Source organism: Triplophysa rosa, linkage group LG19 (assembly GCF_024868665.1).
Source record: "Triplophysa rosa linkage group LG19, Trosa_1v2, whole genome shotgun sequence".
Classification (NCBI taxonomy): domain Eukaryota; kingdom Metazoa; phylum Chordata; class Actinopteri; order Cypriniformes; family Nemacheilidae; genus Triplophysa; species Triplophysa rosa.
In genome coordinates, this window is record NC_079908.1 from 10389194 (window position 1) to 10415312 (window position 26119).

At 37.8% G+C, this 26119-nt stretch overlaps 1 protein-coding gene across 17 annotated transcripts in view; it reads left to right on the forward strand.

Moving 5' to 3' along the window:
- The window catches only part of nrxn2a (neurexin 2a), a 316441-nt gene that overhangs the window by 127717 nt on the left and 162605 nt on the right, over positions 1–26119 (forward strand). For 13 of the 17 annotated variants that reach the window (XM_057359543.1, XM_057359542.1, XM_057359546.1 and 10 more), the window contains 4 exons: positions 1863–1889; positions 9684–9803; positions 10453–10834; positions 16529–16719. In XM_057359543.1, coding sequence (XP_057215526.1) covers positions 1863–1889; positions 9684–9803; positions 10453–10834; positions 16529–16719 — 720 coding nt within the window. The remainder of the gene's footprint in view (positions 1–1862; positions 1890–9683; positions 9804–10452; positions 10835–16528; positions 16720–26119) is intronic. The other 4 variants (XM_057359544.1, XM_057359541.1, XM_057359533.1 and 1 more) reach the window with 1 other exon arrangement.

Consider the following 26119-nt stretch of genomic DNA (forward strand, 5'->3'; position numbering starts at 1 on the left):
TTTTTCTTTCTTTCTTTCTCTCTGTTCTTTTTTTCTCCCTTCTACTACTTTTCATCTGTCTTTCTCTTTCCTTTCAACACATCCACCTTTTCATTCCTCACTCTCTTCTCGCTTTCTCTGTCTCTCTCTCTTTCGCTCGTCCTCCTTTTCTCTTTCTCCCCTTCTTCATCCCTTCACCCCTCCTTCCTTTTATCTCCTTTTCTGACTCTCTCTCTTTTTCGCTTCCTCCCCTCTTCATCCCTCCATCTCTTTCTCACTTTCTTTATCCCTCTATCCATCTATCTCTCCTCCTCACTCTCTTCATCCCACGTTCCCTTCCTCCAGCCCTCTTCCTTCCTTCCCTCTCTATCTCCCTCCCTTAATTTTTTTTCTCTTCCTTTTCTGTTTCTTTCTCTCTCCCTTCCTCTCTTCCTCCATCTCTTCGTCCCTTTATCCATCCCTCAGTCCTTCCCACTCTTCACATCAGTTTCTTTCTGTCTTTCTCTGCTCTTTCTCTCTTTAAACCTCCCTCTCTTCATCCTTCCATTCTTCCCTCCTCTCTGTCTTAATCTCTCTTTCTTTCTCCCTTTCTCTCTTCATCGCTCTATCCATCCCTCTCTTCCATTTTTCTTTCTCCGTCTCTCTGCCATCACCGCTGTCTTCTCACCTGTGCAGCCTTCAATGGCTATATTTTCTGCAGCTTTGGAACAGACAGCCAGAGAGACCAGCCCATCATGTACTGTATTTTGTTCCCAGGGGGCACATTGACTCATCGTAGTAGCACAGAACCAAACTGTTCTAATTCCTTGAAGTTCCTCACTGTCCTGCCAGCTCAGACTCGCGCTCTGACGGCAGACTGCGGCTGTTTGTACGGGAGATTACAGACAGTTCCAGTCCAGAAGAGAGTGGAGTGTGAGCTGTCTAACGGCAGTGTGATAGTGAGACGGTCCCTGGCTGTCTGTGGTCACTCTTCTGTAGCGGTTGACAGCTTGAGAGCTCACCACAGCCAAGAGTGCTCACACTGATCAATAAAATTCATGATTTTTTCAGTAATGTCGATCAGTTTTTAGTAATATCATCCTGTTAGCCCCAACCGCGTTTCTCCTCATACTGTAAATGAAAATGATACATTAGCTTGGAAAGATTATTGGTAAATAAATTACTGATACTAATTAATATACTAAACAAACAGTTTGCAGTGTGATGTGTCGCCTGGTTATCTTAAAGATTTTTACCTAAAAAGGGCCAAAATTACTAAACGGCAGCGCTATTTTTATGCGTGGTATTCAGCACGAAATCCTGCGTTTAATTCGCCAACCGTCTGTAATCCAGTTTAACCAGGCACTTAATGCGTCAGGCTGCACGCGAGTATTTAAATCAACTCATTGTTTTCGTAGCGGTAATTTTATTCGACTGGATTAATTCTATATCTGCTATCTGAGGCTTGAGATGATACAGAAAACAGATCCAGATGAGCATTTGGCAACCTGTATTTTTGTCCGCAACTCTTGGCTGCTGGTGCAGACTGCTCGCACCTACAACTATACAAGCCCCACCCACAGCGAGGAAGGAGGCAAAGCACAGCCAAAATGTTTGTGTTTCAATGCCTCTGCTGTATCAATTTGCCAGCTGTCTAACAGATCTGGTCTTGGCATTGCTTGTTTCCTCCATCGAGAAGAAATGGACAGATGTGCGGCCTCTCGTCCTGATTGTGGGTTGTGGGTTTATGTAGGGGGGGCAGCTCTGGCTCCCAGTTTGTCCCCGGATGGTGGGCTCTATGCGAAAATAAATTGTTTGTCTGCAGATTGAACCTTGAAGGATGTGGTTTAAAGTTTTGGTTTCTTTTCCTTTAAATCTCACCATCTCACTCTCTCTCCCACCAGATTGTATCGGGATAGACTGTAACCTTAGTAAGTGATTCTTTTATCTGCACTGCTATTTCTGTCTCTCTCTATCTCGCTCTCGCCATGCTCAGTCCCCGAATCACCCAAAGTTTCTTCTCCTCCTTCGTAATCCTGTCTTCCTCCTGCACTGTTAGAGCAGATATTCTTTTGAACGTGTTCCCAATTTGCATCTCTCCCCGACACGCGCGCTCCCTCAATCTCAATCTCTTTTGTTCCGCAAAATATGCCAATTTGCTGCGGTGTTTGAAATTAAGCATAACCATCCCAACAGTTTCCATTTCAACACCATATGTTCCCCACCGCCCCTCAGATGCTCTAGAATATTTCACGTCCCCACGGGACTCCGTTACATAAGATACAATAATAAACCATATAATAAAAGGAGATATTTCTTCATGTGCCAAATCAGGCATGAGGTTGTCTGTGCCTGTATTTGTGCGGTGTTACATCTGTGCGTTTGTGTTGGGAAATGGTGCAAACCTCAGTGTTTCTGGAGGTAAGTTGTGTGCTTCCGAGTGAAAGTGAGGGGGTAATTGGACATAAGGGTCTGTGTTTGTGTGGGGGGATCATGTTTTCTGTACACGTGGGCACCAAACGTCCCCATAAGGATAGTGAAAGCTGGAATCACCTGCTTTAGGACCAACCAACAGTCCCCATGAGGAGAACGACTTATAGTAATAAACAAACTAATGTCTTAAAGGGCTCATATGGCGCCAATACGTGTTTTTCTGTGTCTTTGCCCATGCATGTATTAGACACGTGAAATTGCAAAAATGAAAGTGTGGGAACAAAAGATGCATTCTATCTAAAAGCGAATGCTCACCCAGACCTGCTGGAAACGCCTCGTGTAACCACACCCCCACAAATCTACGTCAGTTCGTGGTATGAGTTGACTAAGACTGCCCAAATGTATACGCAAGTAAGGTGGCGTACCTGTCAGTACAACTGCTTTGGAACCTGATGTTCCAAATATGGCAAGAGACGTTACATTTCCGTCACATGCTTGCGGTATTCGACCAATCACTACGCACTGGTGAACTGGCCAATCATAGCACACCTCGCTTTCAGAGCGATGAGCTTTGTAAAAAAATCTGCGCGTTTCAGAGAGGCGGGGCAAAGAGGAGATACAAACATGCACGGTATGTGGAAAATACAGTGTTTTTGAACCTTAAATCGTGTATACACATTGCATTACATCTAAAACAACCAATAACATTCGTTTTAGCCGTGTCATATGACCCCTTTAATAAAAATACATTTGTGTGGGGGGCAAAAAAATATGATAAACTCAGTATAAAAGCAATTTTAGGTCATCACAATAGATGATGAAGAATACGTGTTGTAGTTTGGGGACAAATGTTGGGGCTAAATCTGACAAAACCTTTCTTTGGGCACAAATGTAAATCTCAGTTGAAAAAAGTATTTGAAAAAAAAAAAGTTAAATAATTCTTTTTTAATTGATACAAATGGTTTTTATAGTATAATTTCTGGTATGTTGTCATTTAGAATGCTAAGTAAATACATTATTATCATGAGTGACAATACACTTATGGAACAAAATAATGTCATGTTACATGACTTTGAAAGCTAAAACACTCAACAATCATGTTCTGAACTTGTTTTTCAATCAATAGAATGCTCAAAAATAAGGCCACTTATTAAGATGTTAAGAAACTCTGGAATAATAAAATGTTTTTCATAGAGTTAAGTCACATAATATAATGTTAAAATATCTCTTTAATCATCACGATTAGTCATAAGGTAGGACTGTAGGTGTTTCCAAAAAAGCTTAAATCTTTTGCTTTTTAGAAATGTTAACATGTTCACAATAATATGACATTACATGAGGTTATGCTTATGATTCATTCACTACAGTAAATAGGCAACCTGTGCTCTTATTAAAAGAACTTTAGAGGCATTATAACAAAGCAACACTTAAAGGTGAAGTGTTTAATTTCTGTTGTTTGTGTTTGTATTACAACAGTGACTTAAATCATGTCTTCTCAAACAAACACTCTCATTTGTTGTTTCAATCTAAAATTCATGCTATTGGTTTAGCCTGTGTTGATGTGTTGACTGATTGGGAAGCTCATATAAACAGAGCAGTTTTTTATTGGTGTCACCATTTTATAAAAAAAATGTATACAACACAAATCAATTGATTTTTAACCCTTTCAAAGTGTCTTTGTTTTGCTAGTAAATCCAATCCATACATGTAAATTAAGGTGAATACTTGTCCTCTATGAACACTGTACTTTATACAGTACCAGTCAAAAGTTTGGAAACACTAACTTATTGTCACCGTCCTTCCAAAACCTCATATGTCCAAATTCTTTTAGGAAATGGAAAAAAAAGCTGTACTTTTCAAATGATTTAAGGGATAGTTCACCCAAAAATGAAAATTCTGTCATCATTTACTCACCCTCATTTAGTTCCAAACCTGTATAAATTTCTTTGTTCTGCTGAACACGCAGGAAGATATTTGGAAGATTGTCCAATTTCACTCCCCATTGACTCCCATAGTATCTATTTTCCCTACTATGGCAGTAAATGGTGGGAAGATCTGACGTTCTTCCAAATTTCTTCCCGTGTGTTCAGCAAAAGAAGAAAATTGATACTGGTTACTGATTTTTGGGTGAAGTATCCCTTCAAGTACTGTATTGTCAAAGTTGAAAAGCACTTTTGCTACTTTTTATTGGTTAGAAAAAATCCAGCAATAAACATAAAGGGTATCTAATAAAAATGATTTATGGCATCTTCAAAAATATCTTCTATTTATGGCATCTTCTATAGCATCTTTAAAACAGCAAAATCATTCTCTTGGCATTTTATTATCCAGCAACCTGGGAAGCTTTATAAATAGTATTGAAAGAGTTCCCATCTGTTCAGTGCTCTTGTTGGCTGCTTTCTCTTTATTATTTGAAGTCATCCATTTAGAAAATATATTTTTAAATACGTTTATTGTTTTTTAATGGAGGAAATTGATATTGGCACAATTATATTTTTTGTGTATAAAAGAAATTTCAGACATTTAAGCATACACCTTGAGATTCAAATATTTGTAAGAATATTAGAAGCATTTCAGTCAAGCCTTTCCAAACTTTTACAGATGCACACACACACACACACACACACACACACACACAGGCTTTGGTTGACTATCCCCGTGGGGACAGTCCATAGGCGTAATGTTTTTATACTGTACAAACTGTATATTCTATCCCCTATCCCTAACCCTATCCCTAAACCTAAAGATCATAGAACACTTTTTGCATTTTTAGATTTGTAAAAAATATTGTTCTGTACAATTTATTAGCTTTTTTGCCCCTGGGGACCTCAATTTTGGTCCCCACGGTGACACGAGTCCCCATGTGTTGGTGTGTATTCAGGTTTAGGTCCCCACCGGGATATACAAACATGAACACACACTCACACACACACACATGTCTGGTTTATTATCTCTGTTATCTCTGTGGGGACAGTCCATAGGCGTAATGTTTTTTATACTGTACAAACTGTATATTTTATCCCCTAACCCAACCCCTAAACCTAAAGATCATAGAAAACTTTTTGCATTTTTAGATGTTTTAAAAATATTGTTCTGTACAATTTATTAGCTTTTTTGCCCCTGGGGACCTCATTTTTGGTCCCTACGGTGACACGAGTCCCCATGTGTTGGTGTGCATTCAGGTTTAGGTCCCCACCGGGATATAAAAACATGTCCACACACACACACACACACACAGTGAACAGGTCTTTCTTGTTATCTATTACTGTGTCACTATATTTGAACACAGCTGGATCACTGTACGGACATAGAACCTGAACCGAGCTATACATTTATAATAAACGTTATCACATGATATCCCTATTTTTTACCACCAGGTGGCAACAAACACCATCAGTTACCGCATGTGATATTGCCCTCCCTCAGTCTCATGCTGTACAAATGATGCAGGTCTCTTTCTTCAGAGCCAAATCTACAAATCATCACATCCGTGTCATCAAATATGTTTCTAAACAGATTTGATGACACATTAGAAGTTTAATGTTTTGCCCACTCTTTTGGACACGAGAAGCATTTATCACGCATATTGCTCAGCGGATGATGAATCCGCGCTTGGTCATACGAGGATAAATGTATGTTCATAATGAGAGGAGCACGATCGTTTGATATGTTAACCCGTGGAATGCTTTCGCAGTCCTCTCCACACTCCCAATATTAACTCAATGGATACGTCAAACATATTTAGACTGATGGAAGTTTTAATGACAGCAAAATGTTAATTGACTTTTAAATAGACAGAAATGCTGGTAGTTAAAGTAAATTATACCCAATTAGGGCCCTCTGCCATCTGTTGGAAATCATTTTTTTTCTCCTCACCATGATGTGCATTTTAAACAGCTCAGCAAAGGGTCGTCGTGAATACGAAACAGATTTCGATGACGTTGTGGATGAAGCAAACTATTAAAATAGGTTTTGATACATTTTTGTTGTGTTTCAATGCCTCAAACGACCGATGGTTTATAGTGGAAGATCTGCATAAAACCATTGCCGTCTGAACACAGTCGATACGAATTCCATTATAGCGTCTCGTACCTAAACTCATATTTGCTTACACGCACAAAAATATTTGTCAGGTTTTATTTGTACTCTACACTTTTATGCTGTGGAGGTTTAATGTGAAATGCTGAGTAATACTAGGCCAAGCTAAAGCGATGAGCGCACTCCCACATTTAAAAGCAGGATGAGCAACAATTTAGATTTAATTAACAAGCTGCCAGAAGGTGTAGGACGACAATTCTCTATTTTTCCTCCACTCACTTCAGGGTTTTTTTTTAGAACGAGACGAGCTAATTACCGCGATGATGTGACATAAACACACTCAAATGCAAATAATGTGACATACCCAGCCGTTTAGAACTTTACTCCAATGTACTGTATGTAATTTAAAGCACGATTGTAAGCTGCCAGCAGAACGCCTTTGAATACCAGATGTTTTGCAAGATCACTGAGTCCATCTTTTTGAAATCATTTATGAAATGACTTAAAAGTTTCAGCAGATTCGGTCACATCTCGAGTCAAGATCAGCATGCGCATCCTCGGGTCGTCGTCAGAGAGCCGCCCTACTGCAGCACACCACTTCGCCAGCGATGCAACACTCCTACAAATAGGCTGACGACGGTCCCCGGAGAGCCTGTTGACTCCAGCAGAGCCAATTAGGCTAGCCAACAGCGTGGTGAGAGGGGCTTTGAACCGCCATGTCAGGCAGTAGCCGCTCCACGGGATGAAGATTGAGGCAGCTGCTTCGGCCTGACCCATTTTTCCTCGCGCACCCCAGGCGCCTCTGAGCGCGCAGCCGGCCCACATCAACTGTAACTTTAGCACGAATTTTCATTTTTGAACTAGAACAGCCTTTTTGTAAAATCTTACCCTATGAATATTAGTGAATATTGGACCATTATCTGATTTTGTAAATACGTTGCATTACTCACAAAAGAGTGGTTCTTCTTGGGTAACTCCATTGTTCCAATAGATGACAGAAGTAATTGAGTCAAGAGCCGTACTCTTATAAACACTGCTTTAGCGTCATATCTGTGAATGTACAGTGGTTGACTTTGGTGTCGTAGGACTCTTAAGGTCTGTGAAGGATTTGCCATGGTATGTGTTCTGTCATTTTAAACCTGCGTACTGAAGCGCAGCACGGTTTCGGCCATAAAACTCCTGAGCCTGTAAGATGATTGTGCACATACCCAGGGCCAATTCAATTTCCATTCATTTGGCTCTGAGTATAATGTGTTTGTCTCACGTTATACACACATTCTCAGGCATCACCAGTCACTTTCTCTTATAATGAGCAGAAGTGCTGTAGAGGCGGCTGCAATTGTTTGTTTATTTGTTTCACTCGCTGTGCAGCAATGTTTTTAAGACAGTGAATCAATGAGGTTTGTATCTGTGAGTGACACATTTTAAGGGGAAAGTGCCTTTAAAAATGTAATTATGTTTTTTATTGCTTAGACGTGGCAGAAGAGCTGTACCGTCTGGCGGTACTGGAACATTTGCAGCTTTTTATAAAAACCCAAATTGTCAGATGTCAAACAAGTGAGAGTTAAACGTGTTGTGTGAAATCGTTTGTAATGTTAAGATACATGAAGTAATACATTTGTACATTGAAAAAGTGTACGGGTAGTTGACAAATAAACCGCACGTACAGTATGTCCTATGGTGTGACAGCAAAAAAATAAAAATATTATAAAAATAAAAGATAATTTTATTTTATTAATATCTATATTTGAAGAGTTTGGTTCCAAAAATGTTTTTTTTATTGTGCATTCCAATCACTATCAATCAAACTGCAGTTGGTTTGTTTTGCAGTTTGTTAACTCAAAAAATACAGCTAACTAACACAATAAAAACATGATTTTTGAAAAAATTTAAACACGGAGTATCTCATTTTGGAACCAAACTCTTCATTTATAATGTAAAGTAACAATGAAGATAAATCTCTCTTATGCTAGTCTTTTATTTCAGATGTTTTGCTGTCACACCATAGGACACATTAACTACCCATATACTCTTCCATTCCCAACCAGTCTAACAAAACAACATCGGCTTAACCAACGGTGTGAGTTTGGGGCGGGACTGTTTGTTTGACCAATTGGAGGCATTGCCTGTGAAAAACCTGCAATCTAAAAAATACTTAAAACTGTAAGATTCTGGCAGCTGTGGCACCAGAGAAAAAGTAAAATAACATAAACAAAATGTACGTTTTGTTATTTTTCACCCAACATGTATTAAATCATCGTTTACCACATTAAAAAAAGTAAAAATCACTAAAATAAAACAGTAACAAGCTGTAAAATTACAGCGTGTTTGAAAACTATTTTCTTGCAGTTCTGCTTTGTGATGCTAATGTCGTGAAATAACACATTTTATTTCAGTTGTTTGACCAATTTAAGGTGTTGCCTGTAAAAAACATGCACCGTACAAAAATATCGTAATATTTGTATAATGTAATATAAAAAAAAAACTTAAAATAACAGTAATGCAAAATAAAATGTACATGTTTTTCATTCATTAAGTTTGCATTGACATTGTTTACCACAGTTAAAAAAAAGGTGAAAATCCGATAAAATAAACACAGTTTTTTACAGTGTGTTTGAAAACGATATTTTTTCACCGTTCGGTTTTGTAATGCTAAAGTCACAAAATGACACACTTCATTTCAGCTTTTTGAGGAAGAAAATAAATGCTTAGATGTGTTTCATCAACCAACCAAATACAGTTCAAAATGTCATTTGTGTTTATTGTCTGGAAAATTTAGCAATACTAATAATAGCTGAATGAAGAGGTCATGCTTCGTATTTACTACAAACAAACCACATCTATTAACCTATCAGCTACAAGGACCATGCGCTACTAAATACAGCTGTTATATAAGTCATTATGAACACAATTAAACCTTAACAAGAGAATATATACACTGTCTATTCGGCTCCTAACTGTTACAGTATGTCAAGATTCTTGATTTGCGTGGGCGCGCGAAAATGTACATGTGTGAATTTTCATGTGTGTGTGTGTACGCTCACAAGTGTCTAAGTGTCATCGTGCGAGTGTGAACTCTGTGGTGCCTTCCTGAAAACCTTCGAGTCTGTAGATCCGTCCTGTCAGTGCGCCATGAGTGCGTGTCTGTATTTGTGCATGTGTGAGGGAGAGCGCCAGGCCTGTGAGGTAGAGTGTCGTCTTGATAAGACAGACAGCTTACAGCGGTGTGTGACTTTGCTCCGTTTTCTATGCAGGTAAAGGACCGGAGACTCTGTTCGCAGGGCACAAACTGAATGACAATGAATGGCACTCTGTGAAGGTGGTGCGCCGTGGGAAGAGCCTGCAGCTCTCTGTTGACAATGTGACCGTGGAGGGTAAGCGAGAACGACCTCACACGCGCTGCGAATACTGTACCTGTATGTGTATGAGACACGGTGTTCTAACCAGATTTAATCACTTCCTGTTCTTTGGTAGGAAGCCCCGCCCACTATGAAACCAAAAGATTTTAGTCCAAAATCCTGCTGTACATTAAATATGATCAAACAATAACAGCTTTCTATTTTATGCAAATCTGAGTTTTTGATTTGATTGACAAGATGCATCTGCATCACGCTTTGTTAGCTCCGCCCATGAAATCTCATTGGTCCAAATCCCACTTAGAATAAATGCACATTGAACAACAAATATGTTCTGATTGGCTGTGAATCAGTGGCATCCTGCAACATTCACAACAGACACATTTCTTGTTTCTCGTCAAGTCTGGTTTGAACACGGCGTGACGGTGAAGTTGATCTATCATAGCTGTTACTGACTAGTTTAAAAATGTTTCAAGCCAAAGATTACACATAAGTCTTTGAGTTTGAAATTCAACTCATACGTGCAAGTTCAGCATTACTGCACATCCAGCTCTGAATTCAACATCAAAAGCTGAAGTTGCCTTGGGACGGGCTCAGGCAGCACGCCATTTCTTCATATCACCAACTCCCAGACCTGACTAATCGAGCGTGTTCGCTTCCGCCACAGGCCAGATGAGCGGAGCACACACGCAGCTGGAGTTCCACCACATAGAGACTGGCATCATGACCGAGCGGCGCTTTATCTCCGTCATGCCCTCCAACTTCATCGGCCACCTACAGGGCCTCTCTTTCAACGGCATGCCCTACCTGGACCTGTGCAAGAATGGCGACATCTCTTACTGTGAGCTCAACGCACGCTTCGGCATGCGCCGCATCGTGGCAGATCCAGTCAGCTTCCGGACTCGAGCCAGTTACGTGGCTTTGTCCACTTTGCAGGCGTACGCGTCCATGCACCTCTTCTTTCAGTTCAAGACCACCAGCCCAGATGGTTTGATGCTGTTTAACTCTGGAGATGGAAGCGACTTCATCGTGATTGAACTCGTTAAAGGGTGAGTGGAGGAGTAATAAGTATTGTTTAAATACAGCATTGAAATATAAAGCTGAAGTGTGTAAAAATGGTTTCCCCCTCTTCGATTGGCTGGGTAAACAGATAGTCCCGCCTCGAACTCACGCCATTGGTTGAGCTAGGTTTGCTCTGCTGGGCTTTTTTAGATGCTAAAAGTTCAAATGGACAGTTTACCCAAAAATAAAAATTCTGTCATCATTTACTCACCCTCGAGTTGTTCCGAAACAGTGTCAATTTCTTTGTTGAACACAGAGAAAGATATTTGGAAGAATGCTTGTAACCTAGCAATTCCTGGCCACAATTGACTAACATACAGTAGTGGTTGTCAAAAGTGCCCCAGAACTGTTTGCTGTCCTACATTCTTCAAAATATCTTCTTTTGTGTTCAACAGAACAAAGCCATTTATCAAGCAATTTTTCTTATTATGGTAGTCAATGGTGGCCAAGAACTGTTTGGTTACAGTCATTCATCCAAATATCTTTCTCCGTGTTCATCAGAACAAAGAAATGTATACAGATTTAAAATAACTCGAGGGTGGTAAATGAAGACAGAATTTGTATTTTTGGGTGAACTGTCCCTTTAATCAAACAAAGCAATGTTTTTCAGTTTATACCTATTGGGGAAATCGATCTACATAAACTTACATACAGTCCCGTCACATTAAATTAAAGTAGGACATTTATTGAACACAGCAAATTGCACACTGCAGCTTTAAATGGCTTTTGCTTTGGAAAAGCTGAACTGATTTCATATCTAACTCTGCCCTCTATTTCTTCAAGCCAGTCTGAATTAGAGCGAGAAGTAAAAGCTATTCATTATTAAAGGATTTTTTTACAGGGGCGTTCATTGCTTCTAGCCATAACCCAACAAAAATCTGCATTCAGCATTAAAGTCATATTATTAAAAGCCATTAAATTAAATTATAAAAATTGAGACAGGAACTATAAAGAACAGAGAAGAATAGAAGATTTCTTAACAATATTGCACAAATAAAAAACTAAAAATACCAGAAATAGGCACAAAATATGAAGGGTGTCATTATTCTAAAAGATAGAGAGTACTACCTGATTGAGAAAAGACGGGATGAGATTACATTTGAGTGCAGGATGAAATTAAGCATTAGAGGTGCTGTATGTGATAGAGATCTGGAGTCTCGGGAGAAAGAGAGACACAGAGAGAGAGAGAGGAATATTCAATACACGTTACGTGCAATTGACAGCATTTGTGACATAATGTCTATTATCGCACAAAATCTTTTAGTCTATTTTTAGGGGTTATAGTGTTACAATTGGAACTCAGTGTATGACTCAAATAGTTGCACTATTATACTATACATACATGCTATAATATACTGTATATGTGACTGTGTAATGTTATTTTCAGTCTTTTTCCTCAATCCTTGAACTTGGCAACTTTTGTGAATTTGATGGTTGGTAAGGATGCCAAGAAAGGCGATGAATGAAAACATGTCTTAGTGGGAAATATCCTAAATCTGACATGAATGAAACAAGAATGATCATTTTACTTAAACACATACCTATAAATAGTAAATAAAAAAACTGAAAATAATATTATAATGGTCTCTTAATAATTTCTGTATTTACATGAACCATAACTAGAAGTGTATTAAGAACATGTAAAACACTAGCCCTAATTCTTTTCGAAATGCCATTTTTCTTATTTTCTTCCAACCATATGATGTAAATTCAGACATGCCGAGACATTCCCCGCAACAGCTCAAACCTCCCCTCCGGGGGAATACACAATCTGTTGTTTAAATCATGCTTCATCATATAAACATCAACATCTCATGAGAGATTCATCTCGAACAGCTCCGTCGGTCAAAAGCCTTTCCGACAAAACAATCACGCGGCTGTTTTGATGAGAGAGAAAGACGGCGTTATTAATGCGAGAGCTCGGATGTTCCCACTAGACCCTGAAGATATTCAAAGGATCGACTGTAAGCAGTCCGTTTAGTAAATTATAATATAAGAGACATCCAAATGCAGTTACGCCACTGAACTAAAGAGCGTGTTTAAGTTTGCGATTAGTTAAAAGATGTTACTTGGATGTGAATCATAGCCGTAGGAGGGTGAGTCAAGTCGCATTATGAGATTCGCACATTTGTCTCTCTGGCATTTAGTTAAAGGTACAGGAGGAGTAGAAACGCTCGATGATTCATCACAGGATAGGGGACGTATTTAAATTTATACAAATTCAGCATGAGTTGCTTCTGGATATGCGTAAATGGTGATCGGTATCCGCTGGAAAAAGGTTCTCGTGAGTTTCTTTCACAATCAAGCACACAGACGGCACGGCGGCATCTGTGTCTGCCGTCAATCGAGAGTGATTTTAAAGGAGCGATTGCGTGGAAAGCTATTCTTAACCTTAACCACTGCTGCCCATATCCATAAATATCCAGTTGTCTTAACGTTTTTTTGTTTAGATTGATTTCTAGTTCGTTTTAGTTCATCTAGTTCATGCTATTATTGTTAGTTTTATGCTGTGAGCTAGATAATGGAAATCTCTTATCTCCTACCTATAAATAACCACGGAAAGGGTCTTACATCAGGTCTGGTAGATCAACCCCGACGTCACTGAGAAGTCTCATTTGATGACATTTTCAAGATGTTTAATGTAGTGATTATGTAATATGTAGCAATAGTAGAACACTTTGAGGGCGGGTTTGGGGAATTTCAAGCCAAGTCTTTCAAGCCCACCTCTCCCCTCCAGCTTTCTTCTGGAACGTGTCATTAGTTTAAGTTGGCCTTTTTCAGTGTTTTCTAGCTTTAGGTTTTAGTATTTTAAGAGTAACCTAATAACCGCTATGACTTACTGTAGTTACTTTTAATGGCATTCAGTTTGTCTGGGTCGCTAGTTTTCACCATTTAGTGGCATTATGCGATTATTGATATTTGGTAAAGGTTTCAATTGAATAGTATTCGTAATAGTAAACAAACTAATTTGTGATTTTTATTTTACAGGGCTGTCAAACGATTAATCGCGATTAATCGCATCCAGAATAAAACTTTGTGTTAACCTAATGTACAGTATGTTTCGTGTACTGTGCTTATTCATTTTGTATTCATAAACACATACACATACTGTACATGCATATATTTAAGAAAAATATAAAAATGAATATTTTATCATTTCAATTATTGCGCAGTATAAATAAATACATGTACATATTTCCTAAATATACATACATGAATGTGTATGTTTTTGTGTTTAAAAATACAAAATTAATATAATAATAATATATATAATTAATTAATAATAGCACAGACACATATTATGTAAACTCAGACTTTTATTCTGGATGTGATTAATCGCGATTAATCGTTTGACAGCCCTATTATTTTAATTTAAATATGAGTCGGCCAGATGTAGTTTAGTTTCAATGGTTGAGTTTTCTTGTTATGGTAGTTTTTATTTTAGTAAATAGTTCAAATTTAAGTTGGATTCAATAAGATCTGATGGTCTTGAAAGAAAAGAGCAACATTTAATCATATGTAATATACCTTTTTTTCTGATTCGCCATATTCAACAGTATTTATTTGCAACCCACACAACAGAACCGCCACATGGGAGATCCACAGTTATTTCTCCCTCCAGCCTAGTAAGAAGATTTCTCACGACAGGGGATATTCAATCACACTATTTAGGGCAAACAGAAGCACAAAAATCAGATTTGCGCTCAAATGTGTTTTATTCCATTGGACAAGAATTTATAGTGAATAAGGGGAAGGTGCGTCAGATGTTTAACTTCCTCAGTTTCAGTGGTCCAGAAAGCCAGTCATTCAGTAAGCAATTAGACAGCAGGTGGCCTTGCCTCTCACCGGAGTCTGCACAAGCATGTGAAATGAGAGCGTGCTAATGAGAGCTCAATCTCTCTCTCTCTCTCTCTCACAGGCAAATACACACAGTATGTCCATGACTAGCTCCCTCACTGTGTTTCTTTCGCTCTCTCTCACACACACATACAGCGCACACATATCCAATTCTGCTGTATCTTAATGTGCTGACATCAAATAAAAACAACCTGACACCAGCTATTAGCAGTATTTATGAAGCATGTATATATTAGCACGTTATACTGTATGAAGATGAGGTGTGTATGATGTTTATGTGACCTTGTTAGTTTCAAACAATATTAGCATTTTCCCAGCAATCATCATTGTTCTGACACCTAGGGGTGTCGCAGTATACCGGTATTGACAATAATTGTGATATATATAAAATCATGGTTGTTAAAGGAGTCATATGACACGGCTAAAACGAATGTTATCGGTTGTTTCAGATGTAATGCATTGTGTATACACTATTTAAGGTTAAAAAGCGCTGTATTTTCCACATACCGTGCATGTTTGTATCTCCTCTTTGCCCCGCCTCTCTGAAACACGCAGATTTTTTTACAAAGCTCATCGCTCTGAAAAGCGAGGTGTGCTATGATTGGCCAGTGAACCAGTGCGTAGTGATTGGTCGAATACTGCAAGCGTGTGACTGAAATGTAACGTCTCTTACCATATTTGGAACATCAGGTTCCTCTTCAATTGTACTGACAGGTACGCCCACCTTACTTGCTTATACATTTGGGCGGTCTTAGTCAAGTCATACCACGAACTGACGTAGATTTGTGGGGGTGTGGTTACACGAGGCGTTTCAGGCAGGTCTGGGTGAACATTCGCTTTTAGATAGAATGCATCTTTTGTTCCCACACTTTCATTTTTGCAATTTAACGTGTCTAATACATGCATGGGCAACTTATAACACACCAAAGACACAGAAAAACACGTATTCGCGCCATATGACCCCTTTAAAATCGTGTTTAATCTCTACATGATAATATCATTACTAATTTAGCACCCATATAAATTGTTGCCTTAGGAGAAAACAAAATAAACAGAAATAAATATGAAATTAACCTTGAGCCACATAACGGTTGTTTATGTAGTTGCTGCTTAACCCGTCTATACTATAGCATTATTTCTTTCTTTTTATTCAATACATATCACGATGATATATTATTGTGAATTTTTCTCCCAACATTACAATATTTCATTTAAAGCAAACAATAAATAAGAAATTAAGAAAGCCATACAAGAGATACAAGAATGTGTGCAAGTTTTTTGTGAGAGGATCAACTACTTTTAATATCTTGCTAAAATGTTATTTTATCCAGTTTAAACATTAAATTATTTTTTAATACCAGGTTATGAAACTGTACCTTTGTACCTCGAGGCACATGCAATTTTGCAGTTTTACATAACAGACATACCACTGTATATTTATAAGACACCTAATATACTGAATATACTGTAAGTCGTAGCAACAAAAAAACGATCCGTTACTATTTAGTCAAAACGAGAAAAAAGTTTGAAAGTTAGTCAGGCTAAACAAAGTCATACTTACACTGAGAAATTATAGGCTTAAAATGATCTGAATGTGATATATGGAGCCCCCGTTCTCAATGCACTGGGACTATAAACTACTGTGGTCACACACACCTCAGTTGCAGAGTTTCTGGCCGGATGGAAGGAAGGCTGTCCGTGCCAGTATTTCAAGCCTTATTACAGCTATTGATTTCAAAGCAAAAAGGCAGCATTGTCATCATAAAGAGACTTGCCTGATTCCGCTGGGCTGTATGATTGACAGGGGAACCCATGTATTGCAGGTACATCCATTATGTGTTTGACTTGGGCAATGGGCCGTCGCTCATGAAGGGCAACTCTGACAAGCCGCTGAATGATAACCAGTGGCACAACGTCATCGTGTCCCGTGACGACAACAACGTGCACATGCTCAAGATAGACTCCCGCACTGTCACGCAGCACTCCAACGGAGCCCGCAACCTGGACCTGAAAGGTACCACTCTTCCTCTTACCCTAAGTGTCATACTATCGACCATGGTTAGAGTAAATGTTATGTAGGTGAGTGAAATGGAGGCTGTGAGTGTTGTTCTGATGTTGTGTCTTATGTTTGTTCAGAATTTTCTTATACAGGGGTATACAACAGTACTTATTGGATGAGCATTCTCCTTAAATTTGGTTAAATTAAATATACTGTAGCCAATGTTTTCAGAAAGAAGCAATATGAGGTCCTTGCAAGAATATGGGGTCATATTTCTTGATGTACATCATTCTTATGTCATTTCTTACATCATTCATTGATCATTGGGCTGTTTATGTCTGCTAGGGGGATAGTTCATCCAAAAATAAAAACTCATAATTTATTCACCTCATGTTGGTTTCACCTCATGTTGGTATTTCTTCTGTTGAGCACAAAATAAGATATTTTGAGAAATGTCTCAGTGGTTGTGTCCATACGATGGAAGTCAATGGGGGTCAGTGTTGTTTGGTTACCAGCATTCATCCAAATATCTTATTTTGTGTTCTACAGAAGCGATGACAAAATTTTCATTTTAATGTGAACTTCCCTTTAAAAGTCTCTTATTTACCTCATTCTTAGATACGTCTGAAAACACGTTTGCAGTTTTATACTAATCTCAGATTTGATTTCAGCCCACAGCTTTAATGAGCCGATCTTTCCTGATGGAATTTACACAGCTTCTAGCTCTTGCTATAAATCATGTTGCTTGTGAAATCTACCTTGCAGTACTTCTCAACCTAGCTGTAAGTTTCTTTCTCTGTTGTGGCTGTAATTAGAAGCACAAAGAGCAGCGCCTTCAGGGAAAAGAGAAAAAACCACAATAACAACTGACTTTGCATAATTCGGTACTTCCGAACTTGCAAAAAAAAAGTTTTTTCATCTCTGAGCCCAAAAAAAGAATCAAGTTTACTTGAATAAGAGAACAGTTAATGTAGCAGTTCAATATATGTACTGTAGCATTCACACATGTGTTTATTTCTTTCCATGTGCGTCATAAAATGGAGGACTTGGATTGGGGAGACAGCAGCTTCAGCTATTACCATAGCAATACGTGAGGTGTTTTAGTCTCAGTTTGCACTATACTGAGCTCTCACTGGCGTCTAAGCACAAATCTTGGCAGACAGCCTGCATTTCATGCGTTAGTCGATAAGAGAAAGCTGAGACAAGTCAGATGTTTTATACTTTCTATTTTCATCCAGAAACAGAAGGATGCCAATTTCGAGCTATTAGCGCACATCATTTGAGGGCTCTGTTTTTCAGTGTGCTTGGTTATTTATTTGCTCTTTGCACATAAATAATCATTCCACAACTTTAGATCAAGAGCACTTAACACAGGCGTCTGCTATTAGGTCTTTAACATGTGCACATATGCTGATTTAAAATGAATAAATATGGAAAGTAATGTTGGTGTGTTTTCAAGAACCGTATACGTCACCGATCAGTCTAAGGTCACTTGACTGAGGTGTTTCTTACGATGTTGAAGGGACAGTTCACCCATAAATGAACATTCTTCCATCATTTTCTCATCCTCGTGTCATTCCAAACCTGTATGACTTTCTTTCTTCTGCAGAACACAAAAGAAGATATTTTGAAGAACGTTGGTAACCGAACAATATTCTATCCCATTGACTTCCATTGTATGGACATTTTTCAAAATATCTTCTTTTGTGTTTCACAGAAGAAAGAGTCATACAGGTTTGAATGATATAGAACCGTGAAGCGTTTTATGCTGCTTATAAAAAAAGAAAACCATTCAATTCACTGAACAACTCTTATCGCTGTCTATGGTGAAGATCTCTTTTGGCAGTATGAACTGCAATGAAAAAAACAAGAGTTAAAGCTTCGACGTCTCCAGCACGATGCCTACATCATTGAATTACTAAATCTACCGGTACGTCAACATGCTGCTTAAAGTACAAGAGTAATAAAGTCCAAATCAAATAAGGTCATAAAGTTCTAACTCTCGCTGTCAGGCTCCGAGATCCTTTTTCATTCGGCTCCCCCAGAACAAGTTCTTTAAACTTCAAACGAATAACTTCACAGTACATGTCAGTTGTAATTGTTCAAGCAATTATGCCAGAGAGAATGGAGGGTGGCGGAGCAGTCCCCAGGGTCCAGTGCTCTTCTGTGAAGTGTAAAATGAACATCCTCAAGCTGGAAGGTGCTGAGATGTGATGATGTTGTGAGGGAACCAGGAGAAAAAGTGATGCTTGACCTGTTACGTGTGTTGGAATGAGCATATGTGGAGAGCGCTTGCGACAGCTACTCTCCGAGCTGTCCGATAATTGAGAGTTTTCTCCTCCCCGAGGTATTGCCCCGAGAATGTTTTCTGAAAATATGTTTTATTGACTTTGGAATCGAAATGCTGTTCTGCTTCCTTCCCCCCGGTGTGAAAAGAAAATAGGTTTTAGTATAAAACGTGAATGTCAATGATTTTAACAGTCTGTGGCCAATTATTTTAGCAAGACAAAAACTGAAGACATTTTGTCGTCTTAATTGTTATCGTTATTATAGTTTTGCTTCAGTTTTATTGTAGTTTATTAATATTTTGAATGAGCTTTTTATAGTTTTATTATAGTCTTGGTTTTCATGTTAAGTTTAAGTTTATATTTTGCGATGTTTTTTTGTGCTTTTGTCAGTTCATTTTTTTAGTATATTTATTATATTGCTATATAATTAATTTCATTTTATTTCAGTTTTGGTTTATTTTGTATAGTATTTTTAGTGCCCCAACATAAAGGGATAGTTCACCCAAAAATGAAAATTCTTTCATCCTTAACTTACCCTTCGGTTACCAAAATCTTTCAAAATACATGGATTAAAGTTCTCCGTCGCTACGAGGGATTTCCGTTAATTGCAGCGAGTCTACGACGGATTTCCGTCAATTGCAGAGTTCCAGCCTGTCCTTTAATGTCTTTAATTCACTTTTCATAATGCTGTTAACCCTTTGACGCGTGCGATCACACCTGTGTGATAAGAATATTCCGCGCTTTGGCTGGCACTGAGCCAGAGACAGAATCAACCCTGTCACATATCACAACTGTGCTGTGCTTTCAACCACATAATGTTTCATTTAGGCTTCAGACATATACACGTGCCTACAAGCACGAAATGCATATAGAGATTGTATAATACACACTGATGTCTATGGAAGCGGCAATAACAATCTCCGTAAATGAAATTTGACGGATGTGTTTTATTCACATCCGACACAGTATCTGCAACATAAGCAATTGTTAAGATCACTCAGTGTGGGTTAAAGGAATATGACTTCAGTCAGAAGAATTTTTTTCACTTTAATCCATGAAATATCTTCTTTTGTGATTTGCGAGAAGAAACAAAGTAATTTCTAATAAAATGTTTGTTTATCAAACAAAATTAGCCGAAGCTGGCAAACACATTTGTACATGTGGTTTACAGGGACATTCTATCGGCATAATGGTTTGTATACTATATTGTTATTCTTTCCCTTCACCCTACTCCTTAACCTAAATATCACAAAAAACGTTCTGCATTTTTACATTTTTAATAACAACTTGTTTAGTGTGTTTATTTTGCGTTTTGAACTACAAGGACATTGGCATGTTCTCATAATGTAGGAGACATGGCCTGAAGTCTAAATACACATCCTCATAATGTAGGTCACACACACAATCGATTGGTTGGTCGATAATTTTCTGTGTAAGAATAAAAAAGGTATGAGCAAAAAGTCACTCCCTCTATTAACAATATGAATCCATAAACCTGCCATTGTCAGTCGTTACGCTATTACTATGGCACATTTTTCTAAATCCTTACAGAATGCTGTTGTCACACCAGGCAGAGATGAGCGTAAAAGAACTTGGCATGCTGGGAAACCTTTAGGCCACAGCAGCAGCAAAGTGTGTTATATTGCGAGCGGTTATAGTAAGGGCTAATCCTCCGGTCAAGGCCAGCGGTTATGGAGCACAGCCAAAGGTGTTTCTTTTTTCGCTTTCCGCTCCTCCATTTCTATCCGGCAGGGATATTGCTTCATCATTACTCAACAGAGACGCATGACTGGAGATGTCATTTTTACAATCTCCCTGCAGTTCCTTCATATGAAAGCAATTGATTTTGCTCTGTCTCGTCCACAAAAGCAGCTCCGCTCTCCCGCTGCCCAGCCATCCATTGAATGACTAATGAAAAAAACTATTGGGTGTATAATTGAATATTGTGATTGAAGTCTCTTTAATAGTCTTTGCATAACAGTGAGACATACAGAGCTAATAACCATGCATGGGCTATTCTGTGTGAAGCAGACTGAGCTTCCTCCTCTGAGCTCAGCGCTGGATTCTGTACAGACGACTGGAATTAAGTCTGAAGACGAGCTGGCCCTTTCAAAGCATCTGCTAATTGAAGAAAGGATTTTTTGTGCCATGACTTACTGGTTAGCACATGTGCTTTAGGGACGTTAAAGATACGTTTAAACCTAAAGCGATGAATGAAAGCTATATTTGCATCCACGCCAGCAGATGACATTTATTCTAAGCTCACACACTGCAGGTTTACAGTCACAAAGATTTCATCTGCTGTTTTAAGTGTATATGAGCCCTTTAAAGTCAAGTAGATTTTAATTGGCTGTTAACGGTTTATCGTCAGCTAAGAAAATCGCTCTAAAAGTGATTCCAACTTCATAAAAATACTTGTAAAAACAGTAAAATTCCAGCGGTTACGTTGCCCTAAAAAAACAGTAAAATAACTTTTTGTAAATTCAATTCAATTCAATTTTATTTATATAGCGCTTTTCACAGTGTGCATTGTTCCAAAGCAGCTTTACAGGAGCAAATAAGAAAAACACAGAAAGGTAAAACACAGCACAGTGCATGGTGTTTATAGACCAAGCAAGATCATTATAATAAATAATATCTAATAAATAAATGAATAAATAAATAAATGCAGTCTCCCGGTGAGCAAGCCAACACTGCACTGCTGTAAAGTAAAATTACAATTTGTTATTTTACACCAAACTTGTCAATTTGCAGTTTATTTCTGTTTTTTTTAAACCGCATTCAAAGTATGTGAAAATTCTGTAAAATCAAACCGTAAAATTCAGTTAAATACCTTTTTTCACAGTGTACACTGTAAAGAAATTCCTGCGCCAGAAAAGCAGAAATTTTTTTTGTATTGTAAAATTTAGGGATGTACTTATACCAGTATCGGTATCGGGCCCGATACTAAGCTCATGTACTCGTACTCGTAAAAATGCACCGATACCAAAGACTGATACCTCATGTGACGACTGATAGAAATTTGTTGTGAAATTTGCTTTGAAAGTTTGTGAAAAGCACATAAAATTGTTTATTTTTCATAATGTGTTTAAGGTGGAGTTGTTTGTACTTAAGAAGCTATTTTTATTGGTCTCACTGTGTTGTGAAAAGGAACAGATATCAGTACAGGCATCGGTATCGGCGAGTACCAGTAAAAAATATCGGTACTCATACTCGTAAAAAATGGTATCGGTGCTTCCCTAAAATTACATGATTTTCGTGTTATTTTGCGCTTAACTTGTACATTTGTAAAAAAATATGTGAAAATTGTGTAAAAGTAAAATTCAGGTTTTTACAGTGTGTATTGTTTCTCTGTGTCGTTATTGTTAAAGTTGTGGTGTGGACATCAGTATTATTCTAAATTTACAACGACTTCTATCGTCCTTAGTGTGGACAAGCCTTAAAGGAAAAGTTACAAATTAATTAAAAGTCGAAAATTTAATTGAAAGTTAAAGGAAAAATGAAAATTCTTTTATCATTTACCCACCCTTGTGTCTTCAGTAGAATACAAAAGATGTTTTGAAGAACGTTGGTAACCAACATTGGCCCCCTTTGACTTCCATTGAATGGACACAAAATCAAAAAATCTGTGTTCCACAAAAGAAAGAATCATATGCAGGTTTTGAACCACATGAGGGTAAATGTTGACAGAATGTTTATTTTTGGGTGAACTATCCCTTAAAGCTGTGGTACTTACGGAAGTATATATAGGTTCATAGTCAGCCAGTGTTTTATTTTCAGCTATCTTTGTTTAGTGTACTTTAGTTTTTATTTACATGTTAATTACTCTATGTCACAGTTTATTTACAAAAATAATTCTGTTCTCTACTGTGAAAAACAAATAAAAGTAAAAGAATTCTGTAGTGCATCAGTTGTAGATTAGGCTTTTGAAGTCTTCTTGTCAGGAGATACAAGAATGTGTTTATTTGCTGCTGAATGAACATCTTCACTTGACTGCCGATAGAAGCTGATTGCGATTCAGCCAGTAACATCTCGAGTGTGTCTGATCTGTCGTATTGAATTGTATAATAGGTATGATTATGTAATCAGTTTCCTGAGGGGTGGAGCTATTGCCTCTCAATAAACAGTCAGAAAGACACGTTTTCACTAAAGTGGCTGTGAGGGCAATTACAGGTAGTTAGCTGAAGTGTCCATTAATAAAAATGGCTAAGTTATAATGAAAGAATGCAACTTATCTGTAGTGAGATAAAATTAAAGAGTGTAGAGGTTTAGATAAAGGGGGCTGTTAATGGCGGTCTAATTGGTCTTATTCAGCTGGAGTGGAAAAGAGCAGATTTCAGCAAACAATCAGGGTGAGAGCACACTCTTCAACCGTGGGACGAAAATTGCCATACGTATTCTTGCTTGTCAGTTTTAAAGCGTAATTGCCTGTCTTGCAGGCAGAGCTCAGTTGGAAATTGCATTTCACTGGCAAACAATGCCCTCTAAATGTGGTCTGCTCGGTGAATGTTTATCTGAAGGTCCCCAAACATCTTTGATGTCTTCCGCAATGTATATTTGCAGTGTGAAGAATTAATAGAGGAGGAGGATGAAGGAGCAGCGTGTCCTCAGAACTCCACAGTGCTTGGTCTGGTATGACTGTAGTTATGTTGAAACTGTGGATCTATTTACTTTATGTTAAAGCTGGCTGTTATTTTATTTCACGCATATAGATAGTTTCAGACGCAAAAGTTAACTTTCGTTATGTGTTTGGTTATAATATAACCATTTATTTTATATTTCATTTATATTAATATTAAATCACATTCAGTTTGTCACATTCTGAAAGAGTCTATAGGTCTAGATGGTTTTAGCGGCAACAACATAAACAAACGTTATGTGGCTCAAACTTAACTTCCGGTAGACCTCCGCCAAGAATGAAGAACTATTGAGCATTTCAATTTATATAAATAATACGTATATAATAACATATTAAATGCAAAGAAAAAAACATCTATTTTTTTTGGATTGACCATTTGATAGTAATTGAGTTGTTCACACAATTCCAGCCAAATTTTCTCTCTGATCTACTCACCCTGATGTCATCCCAGATGTATGATTTTCTTTCTTCAGATCAACACAAGCTACTCATTTTATATTAAAATGCTGTTATGACATAAATTATGAGATCCAAAATGTTAAAGGTCCATAAAGTACTTCCATACAGTATATCATTACAGTTATCCAAATGACTCCAGTCGGTTAATATGTCTTGTAAAGTGAAACGATATATTTTTGTGAGTTAAAAAGAATAATATTTTGAGATTATTTAGCAATTGGTAGATTTTGTATCAACGAGTGTGTTTACATGCACAGTCTTACTCCGATTATGTTTAACAAGCTGATGACGTGTAAGGTCCTGTAAATGCATGAAACGGTTTTCTTTTATCAGGGAAAGGTCATAAACGTCTTAAGCAAAAAAAATCGGCACAGGTCGTTTTTTGCCCGTTACACCTATTCCGCGTTGCGTGTAAACACCTTTATCGGTTTTCTCTCAGTTTTGTTTATGTGCGCATGTCTGACAGCGTAATAGTAAAAATCTCCAACAGAAGTAACAGTAAAATAAGTCCACTTTATGTAGAAACAGCAAAATAAAAAAGTATTGTTGCATTTGTAGGTACAGTACTGCGGATGTGGGAAGATTTTTTTACAGCCGACATTTTAAAATACTAAATGAACTATCGAAAGTGATGTCACTGCCTGCGAGAAATGCATGTAAACACGTCAAGACAGGTTTCATTTATAATCAGATTTTTGGTACATATCTGCTTATTTTGCGCATGTAAATGTTGTTCCAAATGTGTATAAATTTCTTTTTTCTGATGAACACAGAGAAAGATACTGTATGTATGCTTGTAACCAAACAGTTCTTGGCCATTACATTATGGAGGCACCGCAATAACTCTCATTAGTTCTTACATCAAATGACTAGTTGTCAAATGGATTGTTGTCATGAGACACGTAAAAAAATTGTAGTTATTGGCCATATACGGTATAGAGTGCAGATCTGTTTGTTTATATTAAGCCAGTACATATTAAATGAGCTGAAATGAGCTTAAAATATTAAATAAGCTATATACCCTTAAAATATGAATAGTTTACTCTCTGAAACATATTACGCTTTAAAATACATTTATTAACCCACTGGAGCCATTAGGATGATGATAGATGAATGTGCATTCTGGATCCCATGAACTTGGCATTTTTTATTTAAAAGTAATTGTTTGCGTTTGGCTGAAGAAAGAAAGTCATACACATCTGGGATGGCACGAGGGTGAATGAATTATGAGAGAATTCTCCTGTTTGGATGAATTATTAAAATGTAATCTATATTAGTTTACTACTGAACCCTTATAGTATATGACTATAATTCCGAATGTTCAGTATATACAAGAAATCAATATGTAAGTTTACGTTCAGATATTTATTTTAGATGTATTTACAGTTGAATAAATATTTAAACAGTGACTATTAATTAAACATCTACATTTTGCATTCAGTAACCCATAGATAGTAGCATGATGCCTTCACGTCAAACGCTGCAGAGAATTTACATAAAACCTCACAACATTCAAACTGGAAATCTAGGTAAATTCCCTCAGTATTTTCCCATTTCATATATTCTACATTGAATCCTCAGAACACATTGCATCAGTTGGCTTTGAGAAACAGACACGGGACATGCTGTACTGTGTTAAAGAGCCCAGTCATTTCAATTCCCAAATCCCTGTCTGAGCACTCGGCTTCCATACACCCAAACACCAGCAGATACAGCTATTTACTGACTTGCATGTTTGCTTGGCGCCGTGCTTTATTGTCATCCACACGCATGCTTATCCACATGTTCTCTCTCCCTTCGAGGTTCAAGGGCAACTTTGATGTTACGTAATTATATTCCGTTTTATGACAACCCTGTTTTTTCTTTTTGTTCTGAACATCAAAGGTTCCTCGGTATTAGCCTTCATCAGCGGGGAATTGGTTTAAAAAGAGAAGATCACATATTCAGCTCATCACAGAGTCACACAGGATGAGCCCACCTCATGAAGCTTCGGATAGCATTAGGGACTGTGTTCAAACGCAAGGCTCTT